This window comes from Esox lucius, chromosome 6 (genome assembly GCF_011004845.1).
Source record: "Esox lucius isolate fEsoLuc1 chromosome 6, fEsoLuc1.pri, whole genome shotgun sequence".
In the NCBI taxonomy this organism is placed as follows: Eukaryota; Metazoa; Chordata; class Actinopteri; order Esociformes; family Esocidae; genus Esox; species Esox lucius.
The window spans coordinates 25,161,599-25,175,382 of record NC_047574.1 but is presented as its reverse complement, the minus strand read 5'-3'; the positions used below and the strand labels follow the sequence as shown (position 1 = coordinate 25,175,382).

Sequence of the window (13,784 nt, the reverse complement as noted above, 5' to 3'; positions counted from 1 at the left end):
AATAGACTAAATATTCAGAAAAACCGAAGCAAGATCACTTTTGGTTGGTTACTTGTGAAATGTTACTGTAAGTCCATTGCAGTTTGATTGTTATTAATAAGCATTTCAATTATTCAATGAATGTTTGTGACTAAATAAGAAAAATGTGTACATTACAAAACATATCTGTGGTGTCTATGCAGGGGACAATGTACAGCGTATAAGGCTGTTGTCATTTCCTATATTGTTTAGTCGGCTTATTGCAATGAAACAATTAGCAGGAAAAATGTTTCCTTGGTAGAGTGTTGTTCTCACCATAGTGAATGAGCTGCACAGGGAGTGGATATTATTCACCCAATATTTACAGGATTTCAAACAGTTTTATCATCTTTTCACAACCCATTCTAGAGACGTAGTTTTCCGTCTCTTTCACTTAGTGTTATTTGTCTGATATTATTGTGCCACTTGGCATGTAAGAACCTTCCACATCTATCCTGTGGAAAGAATTGGTTTAGTTAAATTCATTTCTCCATGGGTCTTGGTTGTAATGCGTAAAAAAACATTGTATTTCTATCCTCTTAATGACTTCATCTACAATGCAAAAATAAGCGATGTGTTGTAGGAACCTCCCTGATGAGTCACGGGGCGACTTGCAGGTCATTTAAAAATGAACCATTAAAATGGTGGTTAAGTTGATAACTGCAATGGTCATATCCTTGGCCATGACATAATTCTGGTAAATGTCTTTCCCAATCAACCTCTTTCCAGCAATTATGGTCTAAACATGCCTATAAACGGCAAAGGGGAGTAATTGATTGGTCCACTCGCATGAAATTGAAATTCCGCCGCCGACAGTCTCTTTAAAGATCCAAAATCATTACTAATGCAGGTCACCGACGTCCTGAGAAGACAGACTTGTTGATCTCCAATGAGCAGATTATAACTGCACAAAGGTCACATACATCCAGTGTGAATACACTAATGCTCCCTGGTCCTCTGATGCCTCCAATTAGTGTCTGGCTGAGGAATCAAACAACAGGAGACCCTCTCTGAGCAAGGGGGGGCATTGGTGTGCTCATGCCTCCAACGCTCCGTTGTTGCTAATGGAAAGTTGACTTGGACTTAGTCGCGAGTCTCGTTTAAGCAGTAGATTTGTACCTAGCTGTTTCTAATTAGTCTCACAACACATGGTGGATTTAGGCTGGAGGCACTGGCGTTTGTGTCTGCACGCGGGTGTCTGAGTATTTGATAACGGGTTTGTCAACAACTGTTGCTTAATGTTGATAAGGCCTGACATTTGACTGTGGAGGAACGTGAAATTAGCCGCGCTGCCGTTGATCAGAAATATCATCACAAATATCATCAAAGAATATCACTAGAAATAGCATCACAAACAACAGTTAAATAAGGCCAGCTACAAACAGCATTATAGTCCGTAAAATGATAATGGAACGACAGCCACGCCAGTCACAAACCAACAGGTTCTCCATTAACACCATGTCATTAAAAAGGAAATGTGTGCTGTTGGGCTGAGAAAATGAACCTGATCAAATGCATTTAGCTTAACTTTATTTGCAAGTCATTTGGTGAGGCAGGTTTCTGGGGGTGAAATGATCTCCTGTATATGGATTGGTGCACAAACAAGGACCTCTCTCTCTGCTGCACAGCTCCATTTCTTTAATAAGCTCTTTGTTTTAATGAGGACCTGTTTGCACTGCTTGCCACAGCTTATTTGCATCACAAATATTCCCTGAAAATGAAGTCAATGAAACAAATTCCTTTGTCCATGTTTTTTTTATTATCAGAGAGATCCTTGGATCCTTTTCTGTCTTTGCAGATCTAATGTAATGACTAGAAACTAGAGGATTTGGAATGGAATGGCTGCAACTGATACTGAAAGAGGTCTGTGTTATGATAAAGATTTGGCAGCTGGTTACACAAGCACACCTTTTGTGGATTGTTTTCACGGTTTCCATTTCAACCAATCATCTGAGATGTGAGATTTCATAAGATTAGTTATTTTACTGGCTCCAGTGAAATGTTGGTGTTTTGAAACAAACATTTCCTGCTGTTGCATACACGGGGGTGTTTTTTTGGAAATGCCTCACTGAAAGCTACAAACATACTTTGTAGGGATAAACTTCAAAAGTTGAACACTATTTGGGAGAACAACTAATCAACAGTCACCAGCCCACTTTTGTCTCAGCGGGGGGGGGGGGGGGGGGGGGGGGTTGGGCCTCTGAAATGACGGGGGGATTTGCATATACTTTCAGTCACACATTAAGCAAAACGCTTTAAATTCAAAACATCCCTCTCTCCCTCCCCTTGGACCTGACCTACAGGGCTGCGACCTCCCAGAACAGAGTACTGTGCACGTGGTGTTGCCTTCTTCCACCTCCGCCCGGCGCTCTGACCTGGTTCTGCAGCATCGCCTCGGTCGGGCGGTGGACAGCCTCACTGGCCTGGACCTCACCGCCTCCCGTCTTACTGCCACCTCCACCGGCCTGGCCGTCGTACTGGAAACCGAGGACGAGCAGAGACCCAGGGAAGAACCTGGAAGCACAGGTGTGTTTGTGTGTGTGGGCATGTAACTATATAGAGTGTGAGCCTCTGAGTTGCATGGTGGTCCATAAAACGACACTGTAATAAGTCCCTTTGTTGCCAGTTGTCCAGGAAAGCATTTGAGCTCAGCATAAAAGCAGAGAAAGCTCTTTTGTCGCCCTCTGTGGCCTTGACATTTGTGGCTTATTTGAACTGTGTAACGGTCGCCTGAATGCAGCTTTCTAAATGGTTAAATAGGATTCAGTCTCCATACTTCTGTGGGGAACGGTATTGGATATGGCTAAAGGTATTGGATATGGCTTCTGTTAACCGCCACAAAGGCAAACCTTTCAAAAGTCGTCCGCCACCGGACTTCCACAGTCCAACCCTCACCTCCGCCCCTCATCCCTGTCATCCCTGTCTTCCACCTAGTCCTTCATTTCGTTTCCTTTATCAGTCCCCTCTGTTCAACGAGCAGGCTCCCCCTGCAATCCTAGTTTAAAGGCATTACCATAATGGAGGCCTCTATCTCCCAGGAAGCATCAATTCGACAGGGGAAGGTTTCTAAACCCACTCTTCCCCATTTATTGGGGACCATGTCAAGGTAGCTCTGGCACTCTCCAGCACCTCATGCTTTTAGCTCTAATGAGAATGCTGTTCCTTACTTGACCGTCTCGCTGCTTGTGCGCACTGTATGAATGTGCGCCCGGTTGACTAGATGAGACATGCAGAACACGTCCTCGTCTCTTCACTAAATCATTTGCCGTGGAGACGTCTGGTTGCTTCTTCCCTCTAATTAGATCAGTGTGTCCGTTCTGGGCCGCGGCCAGACAGATGGTAAAGAGTGGACACGTTCCCTGTCTGGTCGCCCACGTTCTCCTCATAACAACTTCTCACTGAACACAGTCCTGAAGGCTTGTTCAAGAACCGGAAGACTGACACAAAACACATAACCTTCAGATCTCCTCGGGCCACTATTTAAATGGGATTAACGTCTTGGTTTTGTGGTCTAGCAAGCTCCAGTGGTGTAGCAAGCTCCAGTGGTCTAGCAAGCTCCAGTGGTGTAGCAAGCTCCAGTGGTGTAGCAAGCTCCAGTGGTGTAGCAAGCTCCAGTGGTGTAGCAAGCTGCAGTGGTGTAGCAAGGCCCGGAGGTCTAGGGCACGGTTGCAGATGTACCTGCGCTGTAGCAAAAAACATGGTGAAAATGATTTTGCCAGACTTTGTGTTAGGTTTTGCCTATAAGCCAATTTTAACTTAACATGATACTTTCAATAATGTGTTGATTAAATAGTAGCTGGGAGCCTGTCTAGGGGCATTCACTTGATACGCAGAACAACGTCATTGCGCCGGAGAAATACTTTACTTTCAATGAAGGACGTCACTGTGCTTTCTTAAATGGCTGCACCCAGTAAAATGCCAAGTTAGAAACTTTTGTTAGCATTTTCCGGTCAGCCCTTGTGCTGAATTGGTGGAATGACCTTTCCTATGTAGTTTGCCAGTGGTCTAGATTTTTCTCGATTTGAAGAAAGTGGAATCTTGCGATTTTCTTGAAAATGGCTTTGTAACCCCTCCCAGAATCAGGCACATTAATAACATTTCTTCTGAGGAACTGGAATAGGTCTTTTGATCTTAGCAAGATGTTACCATGCACCCATATGGTTAAGACCAATCCAGACCAAGTTTTATTCCTGATGGAAGGCTTGACCTTCCCAATTCACTCTCTTATAATTTTCTAATAATTTGCCCCCGTTTTTGATCACCTGATTCTAATTTAGCCATTTTATGTGACAGTAGAGGTAGGGGTGTACTTTTTCCACATGAAGAAATTGTATTACTATTGATTTTAATCACATTAATGTTTTATGTTTTTTTGTGATATGTTTTGTTACATATCAGACACGTACCACCTACCTAAGCATTGTTGCAGACCATGTACACCCTTTCATGGCAATGGTGATGGCATTGGCCTATTTCAGCAGGATAATGCGCCCTGCCACAAAGCAAAAATGGTTCAGGAATGGTTTGAGGAACAACAACGAGATCAAGGTGTTGACTTGGCCTCCAAATACCCCAGATCTCATTCTAATTGGGCATCTGTGGGATGTGCTGAACACCACAGATACCACAGCACACCTTCAGAGGTCTAGTGGAGTCCATGCCTCACTGGGTTAGGGCTGTTTTGGCGGCAAAAGGTGACCTATGCAATATTAGGCAGGTGGACATAATGTTATGGCTGATCGGTGTATAAGCAGATTCTACAAAATGTAACCAAGTTTTTCAGAATATCTGTAAAAAAAAAAAAAACTGAAGATTTTTTTAAAGTTCTGTATATTAGGAAAAGCTTAGTTTGTATCCAAAATCTGCAAAAGAGAAGGTGTACATTATTATTTTCTCAGGTGGCCTGAAACTTTTGCTCAGTACTGTATATTCAGAATATATTATAAGAAATAATCCGGTTATGGCCACATTTTAGTGGCTCTGTACGCCACCACAATGGATTTGAAATGAAACAACCGAGATGCAAGTGAAGTGCAGCCTTTCAGCTTTAATTCAAGGGCTTGAACCAAAATATTGTATGAAACGTTTAGGAATTGCAAAAATGTTCACACCTTTATTTCAAATGTAAATTGGACAAATTATACTCAATCAGGTTGAGATGAGGTGAGTGACTCGGCCATTGTAGACTGTTTAGCCTTAAAAAAACTCCAGGGTTGCTTTTGCAGTATGTTTTGGGTCATTGTCCATCGGTAAAGTGAATTGCCGTCAAATCATCTTTTCTGAGTTTGGCTGAATCTGAACAGACAATATATCCCTATACACTTCAGAATTCATCCAGCTGCTTCGGTCTTCTGTCACATCATCAATAAACACTAGTGACCCAGTGCCATTGGAAGCCATGCATGGCCGTGCCATCACACTGCCTCCACCGTGTTTTACAGATGATGTGGTATGCTTCAGATCATGAAGTAATTGCACCTTGTGGTGAACCCCCTGTATTTGCTCTTCTGAAGTCTTCTCTTTATGGAAGACTTGGATAATGATATGCCTACCTCCTGGAGAGTGTTCTTCACTTGGCTGGATGTTGTGAAGGTGTTTGTCTTTACCATGTAAAGGATCCTATGATCATCCACCACTGTTGTGTTCCGTGGACGTCCAGGCCTTTTTGTGTTGCAGAGCTCACCAATGTGTTATTTATTTTCTCAGGATGTACCAAACTGTTGATTTGGCCACTCCTAATGTTCTTGCTATCTCTCTGGTGGATTTTTTATTTTAGGCCTATGAATGGCCTGTTTCGCTTGAATTGAGAACTCCTTTGACCACATGTTTTGGGTTCACAGCAAGAACTTCCAAATGCAAATACCACACCTGGAATCAACTCCAGACCTTTTACCTGCTTAATTGTAGAAATAATGAAGGACTAGCCCACACCTGTCCATAAAACAGCTTTTGAGTCAATTGTCCAGTTACGTTTGGTTCCTTGAAAAAGAGGAGGCTACATATTAAAGTGCTGTAATTCCTAAACCTTTCATCTAATTTGGATGTAAATACCCTCAAATTAAACACCCAGAATAACAAAACTTGGGTCAGTGTCCAATTATTTCTGGACCTAACTGTAGTTATTTCCTCAACATTATGAGGATTGCACATCCTGTTACAACATGTGGAGGACAAGACTGAAATGGAATTTGTTTATTTGCATGGCCCAATGCCCCCCGATGTGCCGGCTCTGCTAATTATTTATTTAGAGAACTGTATATTGTTACTCACCAGGCCTTGTTATATTTCCCAGTATGTCTCAGAAAACAAAATGCTCCCCTTTATTAATGAGTATAAGGTGCATACACGTTTGACATTTTAATTCCAATCCAAACTCTCATTGGTCCTCAGGAAGTTTACTTTTGGATGACACTGACTTCATGACCAACATCAGTTTTGACTAGCAATCAATGTTTCTGACTTGTATTTATACCCTAATGGTTGTTCACGTTGGTGCTTAGGTGCAGATATCATTTTAATCATTACCACTTCTAGGACTCTAGATTTATTCGAACTAAGATTCACGCTAACTACATTTACAATTATGTTCAACCATGTAAGGCCACCATTTTGTATGTTTATTATCGCTACAATCTACCTCTTTCTCTCTGTTGTTTTCTTATATTCCCCTCCAGTGCCCAGACCTCACAGCAACTTCTATGTGTACTGCAAGAGTGTGTGCCGGTCCATCCAGCCGGGGAAGTTACGGGTGCGCTGTGGAGCCTGCAAGCAGGGAACCCTCACCCTTAGCCGAGTGAGTCAACCATGGTTGTATGACTACAATACTGCAGCCAAGAGCTACTGACAGACTGGTACTCAGTGACCTGCACTGGACTTAGGCTCCGCTGTCTTTTTGAGTACACGCAGGCCCCATTTCTTCCGCGGCATAATACTTTTCTGAGTGAAGAAAGTTTTATTTTGTTTTTCCTACGCGCAGCGGCTTAGAGATCAGGTAAGTCCACAGTGCATACTAATCCCAAACAGAGCAACTTACCCCACCTCCACCCCCCCCACTTTTTGTTTTTGTTTAACACTACTAATCTGTTCTCATTCTCCAATGGAGGAATTCAATCGAGTCACACATTTCCACAGTGACTCTGGAAATCTCTCCCTCCGCTTGTCTGTCCAGCACGCAGCAACGTTTACCTCCGGTCTGTATGGGACTTTTCTCTGTGTGTGGGAGTGGGCCGGCCTACCCACAGCTCAGGATCCGGCCCATTGTTTACTGAGATTGAGTGACACCTCACTAAGCCCACCTGCCTGCTATGTTGCCTCCGCTCGGCCACCGTGCTCAAATAATATTTGTCTACTGTCGCCATGCCAACATGGTGCCGGTTTCCTGCCAGAGCTGGTGATTACTTACCTGAAACTTGGACTGGACCCCAGTCAATCACCACAAATCTCCCCTTCCCATTCCACCAGAATAAACATTCAGTCAGTCACAAATGGCAAGTCTCTTTTCCCTCCCCATATTCAGCCCGAAGCAGATATCCAGGGTAACATTCTCTCCCCTCTGACCACTGTCACGGCGCGGTCTACATACCTGAGCAATGACCAGCCGTAGGTACCTCTCGCACATCTATCTCCCCATACACAGTCTGACAAACCCATCTGTCCCCCCCTCCCCCCAGTGACATCCATCTAGGAGGGAAATTATTGCCCCCTGATGTGCATCAATCACAAGTCACAAATATATCAAATTTGAATCTATCACATTTATTTGATAAAGCATTTTTTTCAGTAAAGTGCTTAAACAGACATCCAGCCTAAAACCCCAAAGAGAAAGCAACTACATGATATTGATTCACAATGGCTAGGAAAAACTACCTAGTAGGGTTAGAAAACTCTGAGGGTTGACTGGTCCTCTTCTGGCTGTGCCTGGTGAACATTATGATAGTCCATGATCTGTGAAAGCCTGGTCTAATATTTGTGCATGTTCAGATGACCAGATATCCACAACCAGATGAACAAGGAAAGGGATGACCAGCTGTGCTGTGGGCAGTGACAGAATGGGTCGACTGGCTGGAACTAGATCTGCACCGCAGCAAGGTGGACAAGAACAGGGACAACTAGGATTTGTCAGGCCAGTGAGTGCAAGAAACTGGAAAATAACCATGTCTCCTCTACAAGTGAGCTGGGTCGCCATGGCTCCTCTACGAGTGAGCTGGGTCACCATGGCTCCTCTACGAGTGAGCTGTGTCGCCATGGCTCCTCTACGAGTGAGCTGGGTCGCCATGGCTCCTCTACGAGTGAGCTGGGTCGCCATGGCTCCTCTACGAGTGAGCTGGGTCGCCATGGCTCCTCTACGAGTGAGCTGGGTCGCCATGGCTCCTCTACGAGTGAGCTGGGTCGCCATGGCTCCTCTACGAGTGAGCTGGGTCGCCATGGCTCCTCTACGAGTGAGCTGGGTCGCCATGGCTCCTCTACGAGTGAGATGGATTTTTGGGCTGCTTTTCTAGTGAGCTGGATCACTTTAGCTGCTCTACGAGTCATATTGATCACTTTGGGTGCTCTACTAGTGTACAGCGGGGTCCTACTTCTGACAACCAATCACATAGATCGGCCCTTGCTGTAAGATTAGCACAGCTGCTGCTGAGACAAACCCCAGTTTGTTAAACAATAATCTAATTAAAGCTTTGCGGGAGATGTCGAATATACTTCCAAAATAAAGAGGGGGAGGAAGAGAGACAGAGGAGGAACTAAAGGCTAAGTGTTTCTGAATTATTCATAACTGCTTTTCTCATTATTCATTTATATTCTGGGGGAGGTTTGTGTGTCTTTTTTCTGTGTGTTTGTGGGTGTGCGCGTGCACGTCTTGTTGTGTGAGTGACCTTTCTTGGCTGTCTCTGAGCAGGTGTGTGTGTGTGTGTGTGTGATCTCGATGCCCCGCCGCCTAGCCACCCAGGATACCCTCCCTCCCCTTCTCCCTCACCCAACAGGGGAGTAATGATTTTCTTAACCTTTTCAGAGGCTTATTAAGGCCGCTGTCAGAATGTTTAAATGCTTATGCTAATGAGTGGTGGAACAGGCTTGAATGACTGGGATTCACCGAGTGGCCAGTGTCTGACTCCACACCAAGACAACACACAATCACAGTGTGGCAACAAACTGCTGAAGCATCTGGCTCAGTGGCTAAATCATTGGAGCTTGGAAGGCAATTGTTTTGGGTTAGATTCCAATGGGAAACTAAAAGTGTCTAGAAAATGTAAGTGGTCCTTGGTAGGCATTTTTAGCTAATGACTTAAATGTAAATTTAATGAGAAAATATGACAGTGTAGTATATTGAAAGTGATGTCTAAGGACAGCTATGGGTTTTTAGTCTTTTCCCTCTTTCTCTCCCTGTAACAGGGTCCATCTTGTTGGGACGATGTCCTTCTGCCCGAGCGTATCCACGGCGTCTGTCAGTCAGAGGCGTGTCTTGGCAGAGTAGCGGTAAGACCAATGAACAACCACCTGAAACCCCCTCATTGCCAACCCCAGCCTTAGAACGTAAGCACACCTCGACTGAAAACACTGCCTCATGCCTCTCCTTTTACTTACCTTTCACAGGAGTTTTACCTGAAGTGTGCAGCCCATCCAACCACTGACGATGACACGTCTGTGGCTCTGGACCTCATTATGCCCAATATACGGAGTGTCCCATGCATTGCCTGCACAGATGTCACGTAAGGACCCCTGCAACGTTTCCTTTTCTGTATATACACTACTGTTCAAAGGTGTGGGGTCACTTCGACATTTGCTTGTTTTCCATGAAATCATACATGAAATGAGTTTGAATAGGAAATGTAGCAAAATGAATAGGAAATATAGTGACTGACCAGGTTAGAAATAATATTTTTTAAGAGTTGTGTCCATCAAACTTTGCTTTCATCAAATAATTCCCCATTTGCGGTAATTACAGCCTCACAGGCCTTCGGCATTCTAGTTGTCAATTTGTTGAGGTATTCTGAAGAGATTTCAACCCATGCTTCCTGAAGCACTTCCCACAAGTTAGATTGATGGGCACTTCTTACGATACAGTCAAGCTGCTCCCACAACAGCTCAATAGGGTTGAGATCTGGAGCCTTTGCTGGCCACTCCATTATAGACAGAATGCCAGCTGACTGCTTCATCACTTAGTTGCATAGTTTGGAGCTGGGCTTTGGGTCATTGTCCTGTTGTAGGATGAAATAGGCTCCAATAAAGCATTGGCTCCTTTTGCCCATCTTTGGCCAGTCTGACATACGTCTTTTTCTTTGCACCTCTACCTGGAAGGACAGCATCCCGGAATCACTGGGTACTATTTAATGAAGCTGCCAGCTGAGGGCTTATGAGGTGTCTCTTTCTCAAACTAGACACACTAGTGTATTTGTCAAGTTGCCCAGTTGTGCACCGGGGCCTCCCACTCCTCATTCTATTCTGGTTAGAGCCAGTTCGCGCTGTTCTGTGAAGGGAGTAGTACAAGATCGCCAAGGTCCCCGTTTTATTGCGTCTATAATCAACACAACAGTTTTCAGCTGTGCTACCAAAATCTAATGATCACTTAGCCTTTTAAAATGACAGCCTTGGATTAGCAAACACAATGTGCCATCGGAACCCAGGACTGATGGTTGCTGATAATGGGCCTCTGTCCACCTATGTAGATATTCCATAAAAAATCTGCCATTTTCAGCAATAGTTATTTACAACATTAACAATGTCTAAACTGTATTTCTGATGAATTTGATATTATTTTAATGGACAAAAAACCTTTCTTTTGAACACAAGGAATCAAACCTATGCTTTGTTCATGTGAACTTGAGGAAACGGTTAAGACTAGAACATCCTTGAACAGTGTTTCTCAACCCTGCTCCTGGGTGCCCCACTGCCCTGCATGTTTTAGATCTCTCCCTGCTTTGTCACACCTGACTCAAATGATCAGCTACATCAGGTATGTTAGGACAAGGAGAGATCTAAGACATGCAGGGCAGGGGGTGTTCAGGAGCAGGGTTGAGAAACACTGTCCTAGAGTATAGTTTGTTGAATTTGGTATTTATATTTGCTATTAAAACTAAAAATGTTCACAACATTAACAGCTCATTTATGAAGCATTTGACGTGTTAGAATCTGAGCTAGAACGAGAGAAGAGAGAGTGTGTGTGTTTTTGTCTATGTTGTTCTGTCATAGTCCCACGGGGGGGCATATTTATGGTGGGAGGCAGGGGAAGACAGATTGTCCTATCCAGGAGGAGCAGCAGTTCAGGAATGGGTGTCTCAGAAGGGCCACCAGCCAGATCCTGTCCTGATATTATCACCTGGTTCACCGTGACAGCTCTATGACTGTTGTATTGACCTGGTTCACCGTGACAGCTCTACGAATGTTGTATCGACCTGGTTCACCGTGACAGCTCTATGACTGTTGTATTGACCTGGTTCATCGTGATAGCTCTATGACTGTTGTATCGACCTGGTTCACTGTGACAGCTCTATGACTGTTGTATCGACCTGGTTCACCGTGACAGCTCTATGACTGTTGTATCGACCTGGTTCACCGTGACAGCTCTACGACTGTTGTATCGACCTGGTTCACCGTGACAGCTCTACGACTGTTGTATCGACCTGGTTCACCGTGACAGCTCTACGACTGTTGTATCGACCTGGTTCACCGTGACAGCTCTACGACTGTTGTATCGACCTGGTTCACCGTGACAGCTCTACGACTGTTGTATTGACCTGGTTCACCGTGACAGCTCTACGACTGTTGTATCGACCTGGTTCACCGTGACAGCTCTATGACTGTTGTATCGACCTGGTTCACCGTGACAGCTCTACGACTGTTGTATCGACCTGGTTCACCGTGACAGCTCTACGACTGTTGTATCGACCTGGTTCACCGTGACAGCTCTATGACTGTTGTATCGACCTGGTTCACCGTGACAGCTCTATGACTGTTGTATCGACCTGGTTCACCGTGACAGCTCTACGACTGTTGTATCGACCTGGTTCACCGTGACAGCACCGTGACAGCTCTATGAACCGTGACAGCTCTATGATTGTTGTATCGACCTGGTTCACCGTGACAGCCTTATGACTGGCCTGGATATATATTTTCAGTGAATCGTCACTAACAAAATGCATGATTATGCTGGAGCTGATTACTTCATAAGAGGTTATAAAGAAAGCAAACACAGTGTAGACACATTGATTGGTCCCAGAAACCTATAGGTTGGTCCAGAGCTAGAACACATGCAGTGTTGATGCTGTGATTGGTTAGAGAGGATCTAGGATTGGTATTGTTTTGTACAGGACTTCTCATTCTGACATCACCAATGACTTAAACGAAACAGGGAAAAGAAAGTATATAGTAAATGACAGAGCAACCAAGGAATTCAGTTTGAATTGACAAGCCAACTCACTTTGGGTCTGTGAAACACTTGGTTACTAAATATTCCGGTGCATCTAATGTTTTCAACAATGATCTTAATGCTATGAAGGATCAGGGAAATTAGATCCTGGCTATGTACTATCACAATAAATTAAATATACTAGACCAGAACTTGCTAACATCCACAACCCACTCATTCCACTAAAGAGGGCAATCAACCACCCACTTACTCAGTCGAAGCACATCCCTCGTGAGCTTCTTAAAGCAGGAGTTGTTTTACAGTAGCCCTTGTTCGTTTGCCCTTTTAAACAAACCGAGGAGCTGGTTGCGCTAAGTGGCGGAGGCGAGCCGAGACAAGCGATGGTGAAAACAAAGCGCAACTTGAGTAATTGTACCCCACTTCAATCACGCTCGTAGCGCCGAGTCCTTGATTTGAGACGAGGGCGTCTGTGATTGGTTCCTATTGTCTCGGGCGGCGGGAAGCAGGTGAAGGACTGGGCTGCTTTTGTCCTCAGAGGGTGTGGAAATGACAGTATGGCCGCCGCCGTCACCAAGCAGGAGTGTGTGACCTTCATCTATACGACAGAATCACAACTCTGTCTTCCTGGAGCCGCTGATTGCAGGAGGGAGAAAGGTTCAGGGGCGTGCTTCCCTCAGACTGCCTGCAAGTGTGGGTGTGTGCGACTGCCTTAAAGCATTGTTATTCTGTTGATTTCTTTTAAACATGCTGTGTGTGTGCGTGTGCGCGTGCATGTGCGTGTGGGTGCGTGCGTGTGTGCGTGCGTGCGTGGGTGCGTGCGTGGGTGCGCGTGGGTGCGCACGCATGTGTGCGTGTGTCAGCAAAAACTTGCCTCTCTCTTTCACCACTTGTCCAATAAAGCATAAAATACCTGAGAACACATATCTTCAAATAAAAATAAATTGACTGGCTGTACATACATACAGTATTGCTGTATATTGCTGATTATGTACATGATAACACATGGAGATAATAGTATGTTTTCCCTCTACTTGTGACATACTGTGCTGCCAGCTCTGTAATATCAGCCCTCACGGGTTATGTATTCCACTAAAGTGAAGTATTTTTCTTATGTTCAATGGCAATCCATCCATCCTTTATTACATATAACATTTATAACATAGCCATTACATTTATTGTAGAAACATTTTATATGGTTTTAGAACCTAGTGATTTTCCATATCCTTCCTGATCTGTACAGTGTCTGTCTTTCTGGTTTGACAGTTTCTTTTCTACCACTGTTTCACTTTCAATCCTTGAAACCCATGTGTACTTGTAAGTTTTCCCCATATGGATGTTTTTTGACATGCCAGTTTCCCTGATATTATGTTTTTTTCATGTTGCCTCAAAAATATTTTCGTCACTT

At 44.3% G+C, this 13,784-nt stretch overlaps 1 protein-coding gene across 7 annotated transcripts in view; it reads left to right on the top strand.

Moving 5' to 3' along the window:
* prkn (parkin RBR E3 ubiquitin protein ligase) overlaps positions 1 to 13,784 on the top strand; it is an 89,656-nt gene that overhangs the window by 30,095 nt on the left and 45,777 nt on the right. For 5 of the 7 annotated variants that reach the window (XM_020047449.3, XM_034292603.1, XM_020047448.3 and 2 more), the window contains exons 3-6: positions 2,322 to 2,544; positions 6,693 to 6,811; positions 9,406 to 9,489; positions 9,607 to 9,722. In XM_020047449.3, the coding sequence (XP_019903008.2) occupies positions 2,322 to 2,544; positions 6,693 to 6,811; positions 9,406 to 9,489; positions 9,607 to 9,722 (542 nt within the window). Of the gene's footprint in view, positions 1 to 1,823; positions 1,882 to 2,321; positions 2,545 to 6,692; positions 6,812 to 6,994; positions 9,263 to 9,405; positions 9,490 to 9,606; positions 9,723 to 13,784 lie in introns of those variants that run through there. The other 2 variants (XM_010896203.5, XR_004575800.1) reach the window with 2 other exon arrangements.